The 22034-nt window shown below is 38.2% G+C and overlaps 2 protein-coding genes across 18 annotated transcripts in view; one reads left to right on the top strand and one right to left on the bottom strand.

Moving 5' to 3' along the window:
- Positions 1–10941, bottom strand: part of MROH9 (maestro heat like repeat family member 9) — an 89275-nt gene extending 78334 nt beyond the window's left edge. For all 6 annotated transcript variants that reach the window (XM_006942690.3, XM_045049117.1, XM_045049116.1 and 3 more), the window contains exons 1-3: positions 10829–10941; positions 5242–5330; positions 2296–2342 (exon numbers count right to left, since the gene is read on the bottom strand). In XM_006942690.3, the coding sequence (XP_006942752.2) occupies positions 2296–2342; positions 5242–5296 (102 nt within the window). In that variant the 5' untranslated portion in view covers positions 5297–5330; positions 10829–10941. The remainder of the gene's footprint in view (positions 1–2295; positions 2343–5241; positions 5331–10828) is intronic.
- The window catches only part of SELP (selectin P), a 1134746-nt gene that overhangs the window by 6914 nt on the left and 1105798 nt on the right, over positions 1–22034 (top strand). The gene's annotated exons all lie outside the window — the stretch shown is intronic.

Below are 22034 nucleotides of genomic sequence, written 5' to 3'. Positions count from 1 at the left end.
GAACATCGAAGATTTATCGTATATCCACTTCACAAAGAAAATCTCTTTAAGTTCCCAGAGATAGAAATTATGCAGGTCACGTTGTTTTGCAACAATGCGGGATGTGAAACAGAAGAGTGGGACAACAGAGATTCATATGTAAAAATACAAATTGATATTTTTACCTCATGCCTACACAAAAAGAACTCAAAATGGATGATAGATCTAAATGTAAAAGCCAAAACTATAAAACCTTTAGAAGAAAAATAGGATAACATTTTTGTCATTTTTGGTTCAGGGACAGTTTTCTTTGATATGGCTGCAAAACACAGTCAATAAAAGGAAAAAAAACGATAAATTAGACTTGATTAATGCTAAAGCCTTTTGCTCTTCAAAAGATACCATTAAGGAAAAGATAAGACAATCAATGTACTGACAGAAAATATTTGCCAATCATATAATCTACACTCAATAACCGTACAGTCTATAAAATACCCCAAAACAAATGGTTAAGAAATGTCCAAGGTCTACATGAAGAAAAAAACTTTACTGAAGATTCAAGTAAGGGGAAAGAAACATACATGTGCCAGATGACAAGACAGTAATTTAAAGAAGTAAATTCTCTGTAAATTAATCTGTAATTTTAGTGCAATTCTAATCAAAATGCCAAAGAAATTCTGGGAGAAATTTGACAAGTATATTCCAAAGTCCATCTGGAAGTACAAATGAGTAAAATTAGCTGATATATTTTTGAAAAAGAGAAATAAGGGGATAGATTTGTCTAATTAGAGACAGAAAGATTTTGGTTTATATATTCGAGCTATCTTTAGTAGTTTTAAAGTGTGATAACTCCTTTATTGCTGACTTGCTATGATGACACCGCCTATCCCTGTGGAAGCCAAAACATGCTGCTGAGGCTGTTCCCGCCCTCTGGTCAAAGGCATTGATGCTGCTGCTAATCCTTGCTGATAGGGTCCCATGGCTGCTGGTAGCCGTTATCAAGAGAATCGGGGTCACACAAAAGGGGCTCTTGCTTTAGAGCAAGAGCCACAGGCAACCTCATTTACTATCATCATTTCCAGCTGCTTGTTGCTTTTCTCATAGCAGCCCCATCGTCCTAGGACTCAGCAGCTGCCTTGGTGAGAGCCTCTCCTCTCCTCTCCACCATCCGCTTACCCTTGAACCACACCTTGATAATCTCTTCACATGAGATGTGCTCTTTTCCTGCAGGCCCTTTCATTTGTTAGTTCTGTCTCAATGGGAGTGGTCCAGACGTGCTTGAAGCCTAGCAGGAACTCAATTTAGGCTCAAACCCCGACGCCCATGTCAAACAAGTTTCTGTTTTATATCCTATGGACCATCTGACCATGTTTTTCTTTTTCTTTTGTTTCCTGTATTCGACTATTTCCCACCTAAGTCTGTGTCACAATTTGATTTCTGGACTTGATCGTTTCCACAGCTAAGAGAAATAGAGACCCTGCTTTTGAAAACAAAGTAAGGCCTGAATTGTAGTGCAGTTTTCACCTTTGTAGGACCATGTTCTTGAAGCTGTCTCACTAATTCTTACTGTGACTCCAGAGACCCTGGAGCTCACTCCATGAGTTTGTATCCTGGCTCTGCCGCTTGGCAGCTAAATGGGCAGGTCACTTGCTGCTCTGTCTCTTCAATTGCCAGGAGGGGATAGCAATAGTACTCACCGTGGAGGGCTGTCACAAGGATTAAATGACTTAGTTATTTAAAGCCATTGGAGCATGACTACCATGTTATAAATGCTATGGACGTGTTAGCTGTTCTCCCTATGATTGGAGCAGGGAAGCGGTTCCCTCTCTCATGGCTCCCCTCACCTTCTTGTCTTTATTTCTCCAGGTCATGGCTGTGAATTGGGAAAAACAGTTTTCTTTTTCTGTCTGCTCATGGCATTACTTCTGATCCAGTTTGGTGGGAAGGGGTTTCACAGTGATGATGGAAGGAAGGATATGAGGCTGTTGTAGGAGATCATTTAGGAGATGGGGGGTGGGTAAGTGGGGAAAACAGTGGGATGGTGGGTCAAAACTTTCATCCTTTTGAATTAGTGTTGAAAGTCATTTCCAGGGGGCACATGAGGGTAAGCAAGAATATGATTCTTCAGGGAAGAAAAAACTAAAGCCAGTTTTCAATCAAACTGCCTCTTTCCTTGCCCCAGATACATGTATTTTAAACACGAATTATGATATCCTTGTAATAGAGACAGTGAACAAGTTATTTTGTTTTACTTTATTTTTTTTTTTTTACCCGGGAGATTTCAGTTACATTAATGTCTTCTAGAATCTCACTTACCAGGCGATGCCATTTCACGCTGGACCGTAGACACTGGAGACCAGTTACTAGTCAGGGAGAAGAAGGAGACTAGTTAAAAGGGAATCAACTTAATCTCTTATCACCTTAGCGGGATGTATCCCCAAATTTGAGGCTAGTATGATCTTGATGGCAAAGCCCATCAAGGATAGTATGCACACACACCCACACACACGCACACTAAAACTTCAGATACTGAACAACACTTAATAAAAAGGTTAGCAGACAGAATACAGAGACACATTAAAAGAATAATAAACTATAACCAAGTGGTATTTATTCCAAACATGCAGGGATGGTTCAATAAAAGAGAGCTCATAACACAATTATTAACATTAATTGCTTTAAAAAGAAGAAAATTTACATAATAATTTTTGTGGAGGCAAAAAAATCTGATAAAATTGTAAGCATATTCTTCTTTTTAAGTTTATTAATTTATTTTGAGAGAGTCAGAGACAGCACGAGTGAGGGAGGGGAAAGGGGGATGGGGAGAGAGGGAGAATCCCAAGGAGGCTCTGCACTGTCAGCACAGAGCCCGATGCGGGGTTCGAACTCATGTACCCAGAGATCATGACCTGAGACGAAATCAAGAGTCAGATGCCTAACTGACTGAGCCACACAAGCGCCCCGTTTTGTAAGCCTATTCTTGATAACAGTTCTTAATAAAGTAGATATGTGGTTAATTTCTCAATGTGATATATAAGCACAAAAGCTAGGACCAGATATAATAAGGAAATAATTAGAAACATTCTCATTGAAATAAAGAATGAGACAAAAATTTCTACCACTATTTGCCATTTCTGCACATAACCATCCAGTATTTTTATTTAAAAAAACTTTTTTTTAATTTATTTATTTTGAAAGAGAGAGCAAGAGTATTAGTGGAGGGAGGTCAGAGAGAGAGAGACAGACAGATTCTCAAGCAGGCTCTGCACTGTCAGCACAGAGCCCGGCTCTAGGCTCAATCTCACTAACCGTGAGGTCATGACCTGAGCCAAAATCAAGAGTCAGATGCTGAACCCACTGAGCCACCCAGGTACCTCATCATCCAGTATTTTTAGAAAATAGAAATAATATATTACAAAGGAAAAATATATTATTTTTTAATTATTTACTTCATGGACAATAATGTGAATGCTCTTTAAATTTCTCTATGTTATCAGAATGATGAGTTAGATTGGAGTTATCAGTTACTGAAATATTTGGAAAATTCTTTTATAGAAACTTTAGGACCTGGGATACTTTTGTTTGTTTGAGGAGATAGCCCTTTGGTAATTATTCTTACTTCTTCCATTTTAATTGCTCTGCCTAGATTTTCTAGGTCTTCTGAAGTTCTTTAGATTTTTTTTTGGAATAATTTTAGATTTTCAGAAAATTTGCAAAGCTGGTAAGAGATCTCATATACTCCTCACGCAGCTTCCCCTAATGTTAGCATTGTACGTTACCATGGCACATTTGTCAAAGCTAAGAAATTAATATTAGTACGGTTCTATTAACTAAACTATAGAGTTCATGTGGATTTCACCCATTTTTCCCATTTCAGGATCCCACTGCATTCAGTCATCCTGCTGCCTTAGTTTCCTCTGACCTGTAACTGTTTTTGCAACTTTCCCTTGTTCATGACCTTGACAGTTTTGAAAAGGACTAGTCAGCTATTTGGCAGACTGTCCCTTGATTTGCATATGTCGGGTGTTTTCCTCTTAATAAGACTGGGTTTTTAGGAAAGAATGTCACTCAAGTGAAGTGTCCTCTTCATCATGAGAAAGTATCAAAATTTGAGCTTAGTAGTCTTCTTATTCCTCTCATCAAATTCAGGAATTCAGCCTTGTCTTTATGTATGCCTTCTTTTTTTTTGTTTGTTTTTGTTTTGTTTTTAAATATGAAATTTGCTGTCAAATTGGTTTCCATACAACGCCCAGTGCTCATTCCAAAAGGTGCCCTCCTCAATGCCCATCACCCACTTTCCCCTCTCTCCCACCCCCCATCAACCCTCAGTTTGTTCTCAGTTTTTAAGAGTCTCTTATGCTTTGGCTCCCTCCCTCTCTAACCTCTTTTTTTTTCTTCCCCTTCCCCATGGACTTCTGTTAAGTTTCTCAGGATCCACATAAGAGTGAAAACATATGGTATCTGTCTTTCTCTGTAGGACTTATTTCACTTAACATAACACTCTCCAGTTCCAACCATGTTGCTACAAAAGGCCATATTTTATTCTTTCTCATTGCCGTGTAGTACTCTGTTGTGTATATAAACCACAATTTCTTTATCCATTCGTCAGTTGATGGACATTTAGGCTCTTTCCATAATTTGGCTATTGTTGAAAGTGCTGTGTAAACATTGTAAACATTGTGTAAACATTGGGGTACAAGTGCCTCTATGCATCAGCTCTCCTGTATCCCTTGAATGTATGCCTTCTTTTTTGACTGCCTTTTTGGATTTATTTACTTACTTACTTATTTATTTTCTAACTTCTTGCTTTGGATATATGATTCAATTACTTTCATTCTTTCTGGTAGTCTAAATATTTAAGGTTATGGATCTTTTTCTGTTTGCAGTTTTGGCTGTGTGCTGTAGGTCCTGAGATGTGTTACCAACATTCTGCAATTTCTGTATTAATTTCCTCGTTGACCCAAGAATTGTTCAAAATAGAGTAGGACAGATGGCAAAATGGTAGGTTGTTTTTTGTTTTCGTCTTTGCTTAGGCTCATAAGTTTGTTATTACTTTCTAACGTTTTGCCTTGTGATCAGAAAGTATTTTTGCTATTTCTACATTTTGGAACTTATGCAGAGATTTCTAACCTAACAGGGTGATCTTTTGTGAATAGACCTTTTGTGCACACTGGGAAAAAAAATACGTTCTCTGTTTTTAATGGATAGAGACTGATATACAGATCTCTCTCACACAACATACACATACATACACATATTTACCTTTGTCTTTGCTGTATCCTAAATTCTTACTTGTTTTCTGAATCTTTGATGTCATGCTGACAAAGGTGAATTAAAGTCTTCTAATAGTACTGCAAAAGAGTGTTTTGTGTTAGTGTATGAACTAGTAACGTTCTTATGGTTTTGTTTTGCTTTATCATTTTTTTTTGCCCAAAGGTACTTTTATTAAGGGGTAATATACACAAAGTGCATAAAATCTTAAGAGTACAGCTCAATGACTTCTTACATATTTATACAACCATGTAACCAGGAAGGTATAAAACATTTCCAGTGTCTGAAAAGGTACCCTTGTGCCCTTTTCAGTGGGAACCCTTCCCCCTCTCACCCTCCCTGTCCCCCCCTCCAGCCCGAGATAACCACTATTCTGACAGCTAACATCAGAGGATTAGTTTTGCCTTTTCTTGAACTTCATGTAGGTGAGATTGTATCTTTTGCACACTATTTGATTTCCTGTAAGACTTTTTTTTGTGCTTGGTGATTTGTAGTTGCTTTATGATTTCAGGAATACGTGTATTATTTTCCATTGCTTTATCGTTTTCATGCTACTATGTTATACGGAATGCACATTGTATTTATTTTCTTTTGCTGTGTAACAAATTACTACAAGCTTAATGGCTTAAAAAACCATCCATTTACTGTTTGACGATTTCTACAGGTCAGAAGGTTTAAGCTCTGCTTAGGGTCTCACATGGCTGGAGTTGAGGTGTCGGCAGGGACTGCAATCTCATTTGAGGCACAGGATCCTCCCCTAGGTCATTTGGGTGTTTGGCAGAAATCAATTCCTTGAGACCGTTAAGATGGAGGGCCACTCTCTTGCTGGCTGTGTCTGAGTGCACCTTTCAGCTCCTAGAGGCCATCCCTTGCCACGTGGGCAAGACCTTCTCTCACTCCAATCTCTGACTTCTGTTTCCCACGTTTAGACCCAAACTTGCACCAGGCCCACTAGGGCAACACCCATTTTGATCAACTCAAAGTCAGCTGCCTAATAACCTTTATTGCATCTGTAAAATCCCTTTTGCCATATTATGGAACATTGTCATATCTCATCACAGGCAGAGAGCAGCCCACATCCTGCCTTACCTTTCCAGCTTCATGGGGAGGGATTTATTCAAAGCATGGATACTGAGAGACAGGAATATTGGGGGGCATCTTAAAATTCTTATGTAGATTTTTATAATTATTTTGTCTTCGTTATGGATTATACATTTTCTCATTAAGTGCTACTTAAAAATACATTTAATGTTTTAAAGTCTTTTTTTTTTTTAATTTTTTTTTCAACGTTTTATTTATTTTTGGGACAGAGAGAGACAGAGCATGAATGGGGGAGGGGCAGAGAGAGAGGGAGACACAGAATCAGAAACAGGCTCCAGGCTCTGAGCCATCAGCCCAGAGCCCGACGCGGGGCTCGAACTCACAGACCGCGAGATCGTGACCTGGCTGAAGTCGGACGCTTAACCGACTGCGCCACCCAGGCGCCCCAAGTCTTTTTTTTTTTTTTGAGAGAGAGAGAGAAAGAGAGAGCTCGAGTGGGGAAGGAGCAGAGAGAGAGAGGGAGAGAGAGTGAGAATCCCAAGTAGGCTCCAGGCCCAGTGTGGAGCCCAACGTGGGGCTTGATCTCAAGACAGTGAAATCAAGACCTGAGCCAAAATCAAGAGTTGGAGGCTTAATGGGCTGAGCAAGCCAGGCATTTATTTCCAAGTGTGGAATTCAAGTTGTCTGGATTAAGATCTCAACTCCTAATTTGCTGTCACAATTATTTGTGTACATTTTCCTGGAATGCTTTTTTTCCATCTTTTTATTTACAACCATTTTGAGATCTTTTGTTTTATAAATGTCTCTAGTATGTAGCATATTTCTGGGTTTTATTTGTAATTCAGCCAGATTCTTTCCTTCTTTTTTTTTTTTAATTTTTTTTGAATGTTTATATATTTTTGAGAGAGAGAGAGACAGAGCATGAGCAGGGGAGGGGCAGAAGAGAGAGGGAGACACAGAATCTGAAGCAGGCTCCAGGCTGCGAGCTGTCAGCACAGAGCCTGATGCGGGGCTCGAACTCACAAGCTGTGAGATCATGACCTGAGCTGAAGTCAGACGCTCAACCAACTGAGCCACCCAGGTGCCCCAGATTCTTTTCTTCTTATAGGTGAGTTTTGATGTATTTACATAATGGATTTGGGTTTTTACTTTTGTCCTATTTTTAAGTTCTGCTTTTGTTGTAGCTACCTTTAAATCCTTTATGATTTGGTATTTTCTCCCTTACTTTGTGCGTGTGTGTGTATAATGCGATGTGTTTGTGTGTTTCTTTAATACGAAAGGCTTATATTCCTCTTGTGATTATGATTAATATGACTAACTTTTTGTAATGTATTTATTCTTCAAAACTTTAGAGCGAATCTGTCGAGTCCCAACTGTGAGCCAAGATGAAATTTTTGAAATCAACAATAAATTTTATTTCCTCCCCTTCCTCATTCTCCATATAATTTTAACTGATCACTTAGTGAAACCTTTATGCTTTTCTGTTTATATTACAGTGGACCCTTGAACAACAGGAGTTTGAACTGTATGGGTCCATTTATATGTGGATTTTTTTCAGTGTATACCATAGAGTACTATAAATGTATGTTATCAGTAAGGCTTCCAGTCAACAGTAGGCTATCAGTAGTTAGGTTTTTGGGGAATCAAACATTATATGCAGGTTTTTGACTGGCACAGAGTTTGATGCCCCTGACCCCTGTCTTGTTCAAGGGTTGACTGTCCTTGATAACTTATTAATCCCTAAGCTTTAATAATGAAGAAATCAATGTCCTGACATTACCTTCCCTTTTGTTTTCTAATTTTTATGTTATTAGTTATATCATTTCTGTATTTTCAAAGTTATAATATTTATATTCAGTTCTGAAATAATAATCTTCATTTTCCTTTATGTCTTAGCCCTACATTGAGCTAGATCCACTGTCATCGGCCATGCTTTGCCCGTTCATCTCTAGTTGGGTTAAAGTTCATTTTCTGTTAGTCTGTTGAGGAGGGGAATCACGTGAGTTCTTTCATGTTAAAAAATGTTTGTTACATTCACTCTGAATTAAAGTCTGGCTGAGTCACAACATTGTTGGGCCACAGCATCTTCCTCAAGGATTTTAGACGCTCAGCTCCAGAGTCCTCTAGCATTGAATAGATTAATTAAATGTTTTTCCTTTTCTTGGATTTCCAAAGCATCTTTTATTTACCTTTGAAAATCACCATTTTCGATGTGATTTCAATCAGCCATTTTCAATGGCTATAACTCACCATTGATTGTCTTGAGTTAATTTTTCTGGGGACGTAGCCTGGTTTTCAATCTATACATTCATGGAAAGTTTTACTAAAATTTGTATTTAAATACTTTCTTCTGTTATTTTAGTTCTCTTCTTTGGTGATACCAATTGTGCTTACATATGATGTCTTAAAAAAGATTTTTTTTTTTTTACTGTTTCTTTATTTTTGAGAGACAGAGTGTGAGTGGGAGAGGGGCAGAGAGAGAAGGAGAGACAGAATCCAAAGCAGGCTCCAGGCTCTGAGCTGCCAACACAGAGCCCGATGTGGGCCTCGAACCCACGAACCGTGAGATCATGACCTGAGCTGAAGTCAGGCGCTTAACCGACTGAGCCACCCAGGCACCCCAAAAATGTCTTTTAAAAAGTCTTTCTAGCTGACCTCAATTTGTCCTTCCTACTCCTTATCATGTTCACAGCAATGTTTATTTTCTTTGTACTGTTTCCGACATGCCCTTTGTTTTTGTAGAATATTTCTCTCCTCCATTTCTTTTCTGAGCTGCACTATTCTTCCCTGAATTCTTATATCTCTATTTTATCCTCACATTTTATATATAAAATTGTTTCATTGAATTGTAAAGTCTTTGTCATCTGCTCTTTGAAAATATTTTTCTAAAATTATTTGTCATTTATTTTTATATTACTTTCCTGCTTTTTTTCTTGTAAAATCTTTCTTTGATTCCTTTGTAATCATTACTCGGTATCGAATGAGATGAATTATCCTCCAATCAAATGTTTGTTGGACCTTCATGTGGAGGAATTCTCTTCCTGATCCAAAATTGTGTGTGTGTAAATTTGCTCTTTCAGCCTTATTCTTCCCCAGCTATTTGATCCTGTCGGCTTTAAAGCTACTACGGAATATCTCGTATCCATCCTGAGCCCTCTGCACTAGGGCTTATCTTTGTGACTCCTTGCTTAGTTCAGCTTCACCACTTATCCTTGGTTCAAAACCAGAACCAAAGGTTATCCATTCCCAGGGAGGCATGTCTGGATCCAAACATGGGAACAAAAGCCTCATCCCAGAGATGCTGTATGTGCTCACAATTTAGCTCTTTTTTCATTTGTTGAGTGTTTTCATTGTCATTTCCAAACATTTTGCATCTTACTAAATGAATGTGCCTAGTCTATCCCACCAAAGACTTCGCTTTGGGAAAAATTCGCTCTTTAAAATTCTCATGGGATTAAATACATAAATTTTAAATTTATGAATAAATTTTAGGACAGATCTAGGATTTTCTCCCTGATCCGAGTTTTGTTATTCTATGCTTCTATGTGTGTCTGCTTTATTTTATTTTATTTTTTTTAATTTTTTTTCAACGTTTATTTATTTTGGGGGCAGAGAGAGACAGAGCATGAACGGGGGAGGGGCAGAGAGAGAGGGAGACACAGAATCGGAAACAGGCTCCAGGCTCCGAGCCATCAGCCCAGAGCCTGACGCGGGGCTCGAACTCACGAGCCGCGAGATCGTGACCTGGCTAAAGTCGGACGCTTAACCGACTGCGCCACCCAGGCACCCCTGCTTTATTTTAATAAATTGTGATTAGCGTTTCTTAAACTGATGTGTACACTGATTAGTCTCATGGGCTTTTCACCACCTGATGGGTTTGTTTCCTGACTCCTTGAAGTCCAGCTTCATTGAAGAAAATGAAAGGTTTTCTGGATGGGAATTCAGTTTTAGACTTTGGGTGCTTGGGTTGAGTCCAAATTTTGTGGGTGCCAGCCAATAGGTGGTTTAGACGGCCATCAGCTAACACAGGAGCTCAAATGCCTGCAAGGCAGAAGAGATGTGGGCAGATGGTGGAAAAGATGATAGACATGAAGTCAGGAGATCAATGAATAGAGATGAACTCTTCCAATCAGCAAATTTGGCAAGAACTTTAGAAGAGGGTAGATGGTGAGGTACATCCTCATGTATCCGTACTTGTTTCTTTTTTTTTTTTATTTAAAAAAATTTTTTTAACATTTATTTATTTTTGAGACAGAGAGAGACAGAGCATGAACAGGGGAGGGGCAGAGAGAGAGGGAGACACAGAATCTGAAACAGGCTCCAGGCTCTGAGCTGTCAGCACAGAGCCCGACGTGGGGCTCGAACTCACGGACTGTGAGATCATGACCTGAGCCGAAGTCAGACGCTTAACTGACCAAGCCACCCGGGCGCCCCTGTACTTGTTTCTTTTAACAATACAAACTAAGGAAAGTGGTCACCTGAGAAAGAAGACAGGCTTTTGACTGACTGAAGGGTTAATAGGAGAAAAATTACTTACTTGTGTGTAACCTCTCTGTTATTGGTGATGAGGCACGGTAGTGAATTACCTCTTAGCCAAAAGTAAAACACTCTGTCAACTAAAGGAATCCTTTGAGATGTTGTCATTTGTCATGGTAACCATGTGTTTCAGAGATTCCATTCTGGAATGGATGTGGTTCCCTCTCGAAAGTACTGACATGTCCAAGTGGCCACTAATGCTTACTTGTCACTGCTGTAGAGGGAAGCTTCTGGTTCATACATCACCAGCACTGAAAGGCAGTTTTGCACACCACCAGCCCAACAGAAGCCGGGCAAAGAATATGGATAAAAATTCACAGAAGAAGAAAACTGATCAATAAATATTAAGGGATGCTTAAGCTGCCTTGAAGTCACTGGAATGTAAATAATAAGATAGCATTTCACAACAAATCAGTAAAAATAAAGATACAATTCCCACTGCATAAAATTCATTTTCTAAAAGTTTGCAATTCAGTAGTTTTAAATATATTTACAGAGTTGGGCAACTATGTGTCCTATCCAATTTTAGAATATTTTCATTAATCCCAAGAGAAACCCTGTGCCAATTTGAAGTTACTCACTGTTTCCTTCCCCTAACACCTGGCTGTCACTAATCTATTTTTTGTCTCCATGGATTTGCCTATTCTGGACGTTTCATATAAATGGAATCCTACAACGTATAGCTTTTTGTGACTGGCTTCATTCACTTAGCATAATGTTTTCAAAATGCATCCATGTTGTGGCCTGCATGGGTACTACATTCCTTTGTATGGCTGACCAATATTCCAGGGTATAGATAGGCCACATTTGTTTATCCATTTGCCAGTTAATGTAGATTTGGGTTGTTTTTTTACTTTTTGGCTACTATGAATAATACTGTTATGAACATTCATGTACAGAGTTTTGTGTGAACCTATGTTTTTATTTCCCTTGGGTATATACTGGAGAAGGAAAGTTGCTGGTTCATATGGTAGCTTTATTTTTAATTTCTGAAGAACTACCAATCTGCTTTCCAAAGTGGCTTCACCATTTCAGAATCTCATCCGCAATGTCTGAGGGTTCCAATTTCCCCATATGCTTGCTAACACTTAATATCATCTTTTTAAATTATTATTATAGCCATCCCTGTGGGTGTGAAGTGGTATATCTCACTGTAATTTTGATTTGTATCTCCTTTGTGCATGTTTTTTATCTACTAATTAGCTATTTGTGTATCTTCCTTGGAGATGAGTCTATGTAAGACCTTTGCCTATTTTTAAATTGAGTTATATTTGTCTTCTTATTGTTGAGTTGTAAGTGATTTTCCAGATACTCTGGGTACGAGACACTTACCAGATATATGATTTGCAAATATTTTCCCCTATTCTGTGAATTCTTGAAGGGTCCATTGTAGCACAGTTTCTAATTTTAATAAATTCCAATTTATCTGTATTTTTTCTTTTATTGATTGTGTTTTTGATGTCAGATCTAAGAAAAAAATGCTTAAACCAACTACACTCTAAGATTTAAACCTATATTTTCTTCCAAGAGTTTTACAGTTTTAGGTCTTACATTTAGGTGTTTGATGCATTTTGAGTTAGTTCTAGTATATGATGTAAAAATAGGAGTTTATTCTTTGCATGTGCAATACCTACTTATCTCTACCATTTCTTTTTTTTAATTTTTTAAAAACATTTATTTATTTATTGAGAGACAGAGAGAGACAGAGCATGAGTGGGGGAGGAACAGAAGGAGACAGAATCCAAAGCAGGTTCCAGGCTCTGAGCTGTCAGCACAGAGTCTGATGCGGGGCTCAAACCCACTGAGCCGAAGTAGGATACTTAACTGACTGAGCTACCCAGGTGCCCCAATCTCTACCATTTCTTAAAAAGACTATTTTTTTTCTCTATTGAATTGTCTTGGCATTCTCATTGGAAACAAACTGACTAAATGGTAAGGGTTTATTTATTTCTGGGCTTGGTTCTATCCCATTGATCTGTCTATATGCCTATCCTATGTCAGTACTGTCTTGATTACTTTTCAGTAAGCTTTTCAGTAAGCGACTTTTCAGTAGCTTTTCAGTAAGCTTTAAAATCACTTTAATTTTTTTTTTTTTACTTTACTTAAAAATCACTTTTACTTTTAAAATCACTTACTTTTCAGTAGCTTTTCAGTAAGCTTTAAAATCACTAAGTGTGAGTCATCCAAACTTCATCTCCTTTTTCAAGATTGTACTGGCCATTCTGGGCCGCTTCCATTTCTATATGCATTTTAGGATCAACTTGTCAGTTCCTACAATGAATACAGTGGGCATTTTGGTAAAGATTGCATCAAATCTGTAGATCAATTTGAGGAATGTTGCCATCTTAATGATATTAAGTTCTGATACATGAACATGTGTCTTTCCATTTATTTATCTCACATTGTTTTGTGGTTTTCAGTCTACAAGCCTTGCATTTCTCTAGTTAAATTTGTGCATAAATGTTTATACTTTTTAATGTGATTCTGAAGGAAATTGATTTTTCTTAATGTCATTTTTGGATTGTTCACTGCTAATGTGTAAAAATACAAGTGATTTTTATATACAAGATTTTTTTTTTTAATTTTTTTTTCAACATTTATTTATTTTTGGGACAGAGAGAGACAGAGCATGAACGGGGGAGGGGCAGAGAGAGAGGGAGACACAGAATCGGAAACAGGCTCCAGGCTCTGAGCCATCAGCCCAGAGCCCGACGCGGGGCTGGAACTCACGGACTGCGAGATCGTGACCTGGCTGAAGTCGGACGCTTAACCGACTGCGCCACCCAGGCGCCCCTACAAGATTTTTTTTTATCTGCAAGTGAAAAGAGTTTTACTTTTTTCTTTCCAATCTGGATGCCTCTTCTTTTTTTTGTCTAATTACCCTGGCTAAAACCTCCAGTACAGTGTTGACTTGTAGATATAGACAAAAGTAGTGAGGGAATTCAATTTTTCACCACTAAGTATGGTGTCAGCTGTGGGTTTTCATAGATTCTTTTTATTAGGTTGAGTAAGCCCCCCTTCTAACCTTAGTTTGTTAAGTATTTTTTATCATGAAAGGATATTAAATTTTGTCAAATGTTTTTCTGCCTCTATTGAGGTGTTTATAAGGTTTTTGTCCTTTATCATATTAACATGGTGTTTTGCATTAATTAATTTTTGGATGACAAATCACCATTGCATTTAAAAAATAAATTCCACTTGATCATGGGATATAATCCTTTTTATATGTCACCAGGTTCAGTTTGCTACTCTTTTGTTGAGGATTTTTACATCTATATTTATAAGAGTTAGTGATCTGTAGTTTTATTTTCTTGAGATACCTTTGTCTGGCGTTGCTTTCAGAGTAATGCTGGGCTCACAGAATGAATTGGACAATGTTCAATCTTCTTGTTTTTTGTTTTTGTTTTTGTTTTTTAAGAAGAGTTTATAAAGAATTGATGTTGATCTGTCTTTAAACACTTGGTAGAGTTCACCAGGAAAGCCGTCTGTTCTTGAGATTTCTCTTTGCAGGAAAGTTTTTGATTAATAATTTAATCTCTCGTTTAATTACATCCAATCTAATTTTTTTCTACTTCTTGAGAAGTTTTGATAGTTTGTGTCTCTCTGGAGATCTGTCCATTACATCTATGTTATTTAGTTTGTTGTCATGCATTTGTTCAGAGTGTTCCCTTATAATCCTTTCGATTTCTAGAAGGTTGATAGTAATGGCTTCTTACCATTGATTTTAGCCATTTCAGGTTTTCCCTTTTTTCTTGGGCAATATAGCCAATGGTTTATGATTTTGCTATCTTTTCAAATAGCCAAGTTTGGGTTTCAATTAATTTCCTTCCCTCCCCACCATCTCTATTTCATTTATATTCACCCTAATCTTTGTTTCTTTACTTCTGTTAGCTTTGGATTAAGTTTGCTTTTTTTTTTTCTCTAGTTTTTAAAGTAGAAAGTTTGTTGTTGATTTGAGATCCTTTTGCATTCTTTATTTTTAAATTTATTTATTTTTTATTTTATTAAAAAAAAAATGTTTATTTATTTATTTTTGAGAGAGAGGGAGACAGAGAATCCCAAACAGGCTCCACACAGCACAAAGCCCAACAGAGGGCTCAAACTCCTGAGTCATGAGATCATGACCTGAACCGAAGTCAAGAGTTAGATGCTTGACTGACCTACCCAGGCACCCCTATTTTTTTTTAATTTTAGAGAGAGAGAGAGAGACAGACAGACAGACAGACAGAATATTAAGCAGGTTCCATGCTCAGTGTGGAGCCTGATGCAGGGCTCGATCTCAAGATCCTGGGATCACGACCTGAGTCGAAATCAAGAGTCGAACATTCAACCGAGCCACCTAGGTGTCCCCTTTTTTCTTCCTTAATATATGCATTTCCTACTATAAATATAGAGATGTACTGAAGGAGCCTGAGTCAGGTAAAGACAAGCCCTGTAAATGGTATTTTTCAAGGGGACAACAAACAAATCAAACAAGGGTGGTTATTTGGAGGAATTAGGGGGAAGCTATACTGCCCTTTCTAGCAGCGTCTGGGCTCCTAATTTTCACAGCTACTGTGGTTTTAATGTTGTGGATTTTCATCCTTTTTTTTTTTTTAAGTAAATACTCCTTAGATGATTGCAAACCTTTGACTGGTTCCTCAAATTCTGAAAAGAAGTTGATTTTGACAATTTTGCCAGTGTCCTCATCTCTTTTATGGATGAACAGAGTTTTAGAAGTCCTTACTCCATCATTACAAAAGTACCTGCACAGTATTGTTTCCAATAGGAAAAAAAAATACTGTTGGGAAAAAAATTTCTTACAGTAAAGAGAATGGACAGATAAATTGTGATCTCTTTATACAATGGAATTCAGCAGTTCAAATAAAGGACTAAGATTATATATCCATACATGAATAGCTATAAAAAACAAAGTATAGAATGATACCTACAGTACAATAATATTTATATAATTAAAACACACACTGAATAATATTTTTGATGGGTGCATATATAGAGAGAAAATTGTTTCTACAAAACATTGGCTGGGAGAATAAATACCATATGCATGATAGTGATGGGGAATGGGATTGGAATGAAGGAAAAAAATAAGACCAACTTTTCCCATAATATTTTCTTTATTTTATTAAAGAAAATGGGGACACGTGAGTGTATGCTATATTATTTTTGTGCTTTTTTTCTACGTACAAGTTAGGAAGAAAGAAGAAAGTCATAATGGATTAGATTCCTCTGTTCTCTGGGAATTCATTTAACTCTGCCCAATTTTTTGTAATCTATGGGTTGAGAGAAAACAAAAGACAAGAGTAAAATAAATTTCAGTCGAACCACAATTGGATCTGTTATAAAATGATTTTGAAATAGCTTTCGAATCTGGAATGCCAAATTCTGGTTTTCGTTTTGCTTTTAAATAATTACAAGTTCAAACCAGACAGAAAAATGTGAATCATTGGATTTCTTCCTCTCTAAAAATCTCCATAGCATGTCTCTGCTCCAACCAGGGAAAGGGAATGGAAACTTTTGGCATTGCTTTTCTACTTTTCTCCATAGGGTTAATTTGTAACACCTTCATAGTTTCCTAAAGTAGGAAAGAAGTTGCTTTCTAATTACCACTTGAAAGAGAACATAGTACCTCTCTTCCAGAGATATTTGACATTCTATCAATGATGTGGGGGCACAAACATTCTATTTTGCCAGTCCGAAGTGGGAGAATCTGAATTTCCATGATACAAAGACATTTTTCCCACCCGACTACTTGACAAGGAGGTTAAAGGTGAAAAACAAATCCCAAACCTAACTCCTCTTGGCCCGTGATTTCAGCCCCGTAAAGGATCAAAGCTGAGATGTTCGCATTATAATATGTAACCACTAGATGTCACTAAAGATAAAACTTGTAGGCACTGGCCATTGTAACTGGGAAAGCAGAACAGGCAAGTGAAATTCACCACGTTAATGGAGAAAACTGCAATTTATACCTTTAGGTGAGAAAATGGAAAGAGGCCTCTCTCTAGCCCAATACCCCTAGGAAATGGTTTCAGACTCTTTCTTTCATATCTGTGTGTGGACCCATTTGGGTTGGCATTACCTTTTAACCAAAAAATATATGAGCTCACAACTCAACAGATAGGTTATAGGATGACTGTTACTAAAATGAAGTTAAAATTCCAAGCTTCAAATGCTGGAGTCCCTCCTGGGAATTGCGTCTAAAATTCCAACAGCTTCTCCCAGGTGGTAATGAGGCAGATACGTCGAATTCTCTTTAGACCAGAAGTGATTGAATTCTTTTTAGACCAGAGATGTGAGATAAAGATTCTTCTTTTTCAAATCCACTTCTACTGTTCGCTCTGATGTTTTCCCCCTCCTATGTTTTTATTCTGAAAACCATAATTGGCAAGTAGTATGAATTCAATGCATAGTTGTGGAAGGAATAATAAGAATCAAGGGAAGGAAACCAACATTTATTTAGTGCCTCTCTAAGCCTTGTTCTCTGCAACTTTCTTACATTCTTCATGAAAAATCCTGCGAGGGAGTTCTTGCAACCACTGCTTTGTACAAGCAATGCTCACAGGATATAATCACGAATGATCTTTGCTTTTATTTCTCATTGTTCTTTTAAACTTTATTCAGAAGAAAAGCTCTTTCTCTGATCCTGGATAAAATCCCCAGGTGCATCTGTGACATTTCTGATCTCTCGTATAATCACTTTTACTGTCACAACTTAGTAATTAAGACTGTCCAATTTGGGGGCTTCTCAGTGGCTCAGTCAGTTAAATGTCTGACTCTTGATTTTGGCTCAGGTCATGATCTCACAGTTTGGGGGTTTAAGGCCCACATCAGGCTCTGTGCTGATAGCACAAAGCCTGGTTGGGATTCTCTCTCTCCCTCTCTCTCTCTCTCTCTCTGCCCCTCTCCTCTTTCAAAATAAATAAATAAACTTTAAAAAATGTCCAATTTTGTGTAAGAACTTATTTCAATCAAAATCACAGCTGTCTCCTCCCCAGGCTAGGGCTGGTGTTGGTCTGGCCACCTCCATGAAGGGGTAAGGTAAGTTTCTTCTCTTTCTCGTTGAATTCCTCCTCCAACCCATAACATGGGTTGGACAGGGTGGGAAACAAGGAGAAATGAGGAGGGCAGTAAAATTTCTTTCTTTGAACAGTGCTTTGGAGATATTCAGAGGTTCCTACTAGAAACATGTAATTGCACACTTCCCAAGGTAGAAGAATTTCTGGCTGGCCACTCTTCCTCAGTTTTTTTGTATACCTTATTTTCTTTAACAGTTTCATTTATATACTTTTCTTTCCTTTAATGTATCAAATGGTGTGGTATTTTCTTCTTCTATAATAACAGAATCCCCAAATTTAAGCTGAATACATGGCTGCTTGGAATAAGGACTACATTTCCCCACCGCCCTTATCATGGTCCACATGCAAATTCTTGGAGGCATCAGTAAATGGAGAGATTTTTCTTTGTTTTCTTTTTCCTCTTTCCTATTGTCTGCATGGTAATTGCAGACTGGACAATGAGATGAAAGCCCTGTGCCGAGAGCCTCGGTGATCACGGGACTGACTTGATAGCCTTGCACTGTCCACCTCTGGGCCATATTCATAAACAAACAAACTTCCAACCTTCTGTTTTAAGTTTTTGTCACACGCAAACAAAGTTCTAACCGATAGAAATACACAACTAAGTGAGATTTAATCTTAGGAACGCTTTTGCTGATAAAGTCACCAACTGAACAACAAAAGTGTTTTCCCAATTTGTGGATAAAAGGTGGAGAAAAGTTCCTTAGTTTAAAATTATTCTTTCATAAATCTCACTTGCATATTTGGTGTCATTACTGATGATCTGTTTGAATAGATAAATGAGTAAGTACCAAGCATTATTACTGGAAGAAGTTTTAAGCAACCAGTCAGTCTTAGATTCATGGCTTCTTTTTCCAAAGTAACAGTTTTCACAGTTGTGATTTTATATTACGCATCTATGGTAACACAGATTTGTTAGAAAATTATTCACAGATTTTTGATCAAATACATTTTGACACTACTTCATGGTGAGTCTCAAGACTACAACTGAGAAGCTGGAGAAACACTACTTTTTGGGTTGACTGGTGGACATTTGAAGGAGCAGGAAGGCTTGAGGCACCCAGGTGGCTCAGTCGGTTAAGCATCTGACTTTGGCTCAGGTCATGACCTCACGGTTTATGGGTTCGAGCCCCACATCGGGCCCTGTGCTGACAGCTCAGAGACTGGATCCTGCTTCAGATTCTGTGTCTCCCTCTCTCTTTCTGCCCCTCCCCCACTCGCACTTGGTCTGTCTCTCGAAAATGAATAAAGGTTAAAAAAATGTTTTTTAAAGGAGCAGGAAGGCAGTTGTGTATGGGAGGGGGAAATTGGTTTCTTATTAATGAAAACTTTCAAAAGTTCACCTTTCCTATGTTTATAAACTAAAGTGTCCCAAAGAAACTTTCTTGTTTTCTCCTCCCATGTTCCACCCCCCACCTTTGCTCTTTTTCTTTCTTTCTTTCTTTCTTTCTTTCTTTCTTTCTTTCTTTCTTTCTTTCTTTCTTTCTTTCTTTCTTTCTTTCTTTCTTTTGTCGTGTTTCAAAATAGAAAGGGCATGGTTAAGATGAGCAGAGACTGTTCTGATTCTTTTATTACCTAGCATTTAATTACAGGAATGGTTAATATGTGAGGCTAAAAATATGGCTAGTGGAAAACCATACCTAATGGAAAACCCAACTGGAAAGCAGCAGGTTGGCACCAGCCATGGCATGTGCATTAGAGCTCAGTTCTACTGTGTGTCTTATTTCATTTAGCAATTTTATTTACTTTTTTAAAATTAAAAAAAAATTAAATGCTTGTTTATTTTTGAGAGAGAGAGAGAGATTGAGAGAGAGAGAGAGAGAGAGAAAGCAGGGGAGAGGCAGAGAGAGACAGACACAGAATCCGAAGCAGGCTTCAGGCTCTGAGCTGTCAACACAGAGCCCGACACAGGGCTTCAACTCACAAGCTGAGATCATGACCTGAGCTGAAGTCAGACACTTAACCGACTGAGCCACCCAGGTGCCCCTTATTTAATCATTTTAAACTTGGCTTTTAATTAATAAAAAAAACTTCTTCAAGACTACAGCAAATAATTATGCCAAGTTTTGGTAAAACAAAACAAAACAAGAACTCCCCTTCCCACCTTTGCACTGAAGAAAATTACCCAAATCATAGGCCCTAATTTTGTAAGTTCTCCTTCTAGAGATGTGGAAATTTGGGAGGAGGGTGGGGCAACTAGTTATACAACATTTTCATTTAGACATGGTAATTCTTAGAACAGATTATTGAATTTAGAATGAAATTCTTGTGACGGGAAATGGGAAAAAAAGAGGAAAGTCCATAAACAATTATAACACACAATTTGTTATATCCTATTATACAGCAAAATTTGAGAAGTGTTGCAAAAGGACAAGATTCTCCCGTGGAAGTCTTTAAATATGAAAAATCTGTAATATTCTAACACCAAGTGTTTACTTTTAAAAGACTTTTGGTAAAATGTAGGGCACAGAACATTACATAATCATTTTTCTCACCTTTTATACTACCAAATTTCAAAAGTAGATAGAAAACATAGAAACTCATCTACATTCAATAAAAACAAACAAAAAATGACTCTGAAAACTATGATCTACTTAAACACCTGGAGTTGTTTTTCTTCCCCCCTGAGCATTAAGGAATGAAACCCTTGGGGTGCCTGGGTGGCGCAGTCGGTTAAGCATCCGACTTCAGCCAGGTCACGATCTCGCGGTCCGTGAGTTCGAGCCCCGCGTCGGGCTCTGGGCTGATGGCTCAGAGCCTGGAGCCTGTTTCCGATTCTGTGTCTCCCTCTCTCTCTGCCCCTCCCCCGTTCATGCTCTGTCTCTCTCTGTCCCAAAAATAAATAAACGTTGAAAAAAAAATTAAAAAAAAAAGGAATGAAACCCTCAAAGAACACGTTGATGGGATTATGAATACAAAAACCTAGAGACTGAAGATTTACCAGCGAAACAAAGAAACTTTCTTGCTCTCATGGTCTCCTTCTAGTGTGGGGAAATGGACAATAAACAAGTAAATGAATACAAATGGTAGTATGCCATCTATTTCTAAGTGTTACAAAGTAAAACAAGGTAAAAGCAGAGGCAGAAATTTGGGGCATAAGAGGAGTGAGTGTAGTTTGCAATTTTAAAGAGTGTGGATAGCAAATGCTTCAGTGAGAAAATGATATTTACGCAAAGGCCTACAGGGAGTGACAGTGAGAGCCATGCATCTACCTGGCCAAGGGGCACTTCTGGTAGAGGAGAGAACAAGTATAAATGCTCTAAGGCCAGAACATGCTTGCACTGCTCAAAGACCAGCGAGGAGACCACTATAGTTGGACAGAGGTGAGAGACAGGTCAAGCATTAGGAGAGGGAAGAGGGGGATGCCACAGGCGAGGGTAAGGACCTCACCATTGTATGTCATTGGGAAGGGCAAGCCATTGGGAGCTTTGGGCAGAGGAAGGACAGATGTAACATACCTTTCTGATGCTGTTTGGAGAACACTCTTGAAGTTAGCCTAATGCAAAATTACACAGACCAGGTAAGAGATGGCTGTAATAACTTAGGCAAGAGGTGATGGGGCTGGAGCAGAGTGGAAGCAGTGTCGGTAGGAAGAGTGGTTGGATTCTGACTGTTTTCAATGTAGGGCTTCTGCATTAGCCGAATGGAGTAGATGTGCTGGTGTGAGAGGAAGAGAGAAGTCATGAGCAAATAGAAGAATGTATGCGCCATTACGTAAAACAGGGAAGCCTGGGAGGGATGGGAGTAAGGATGGTTTAGAAGAAAAGGAGGCCTGTTTTATACATTCATTATGCAGATGTTCAAGTAGAGATGCTGAGTGGACAATTGGATATGATAATTTTTTTTTACTGACATAGGATGCATTACAAGGCTCTGGAGAAGGTATGAATTAGACAACAGAGAGTATAGGCAAAACTGGTTATTCAGGGGACAGCAACAGAAATTTAAGTTGGATTAAAGAGATGAATGCTTTTAAAAAATCACAGCAGAAAATATGAGCAAATTTCTGACCTGAATAGAAAAAGATCTGAGTCTAAAAATAATGGAGGGGCACCTGGGTGGCTCAGTCGTTTGCAAGTCTGACTCTTGATTTCAGCTCAGGTCACGATCTCACAGTTCGTGGGATTG

This window comes from Felis catus, chromosome F1, assembly GCF_018350175.1.
Source record: "Felis catus isolate Fca126 chromosome F1, F.catus_Fca126_mat1.0, whole genome shotgun sequence".
Classification (NCBI taxonomy): domain Eukaryota; kingdom Metazoa; phylum Chordata; class Mammalia; order Carnivora; family Felidae; genus Felis; species Felis catus.
This window is presented reverse-complemented; position numbering and strand designations above follow the sequence as displayed.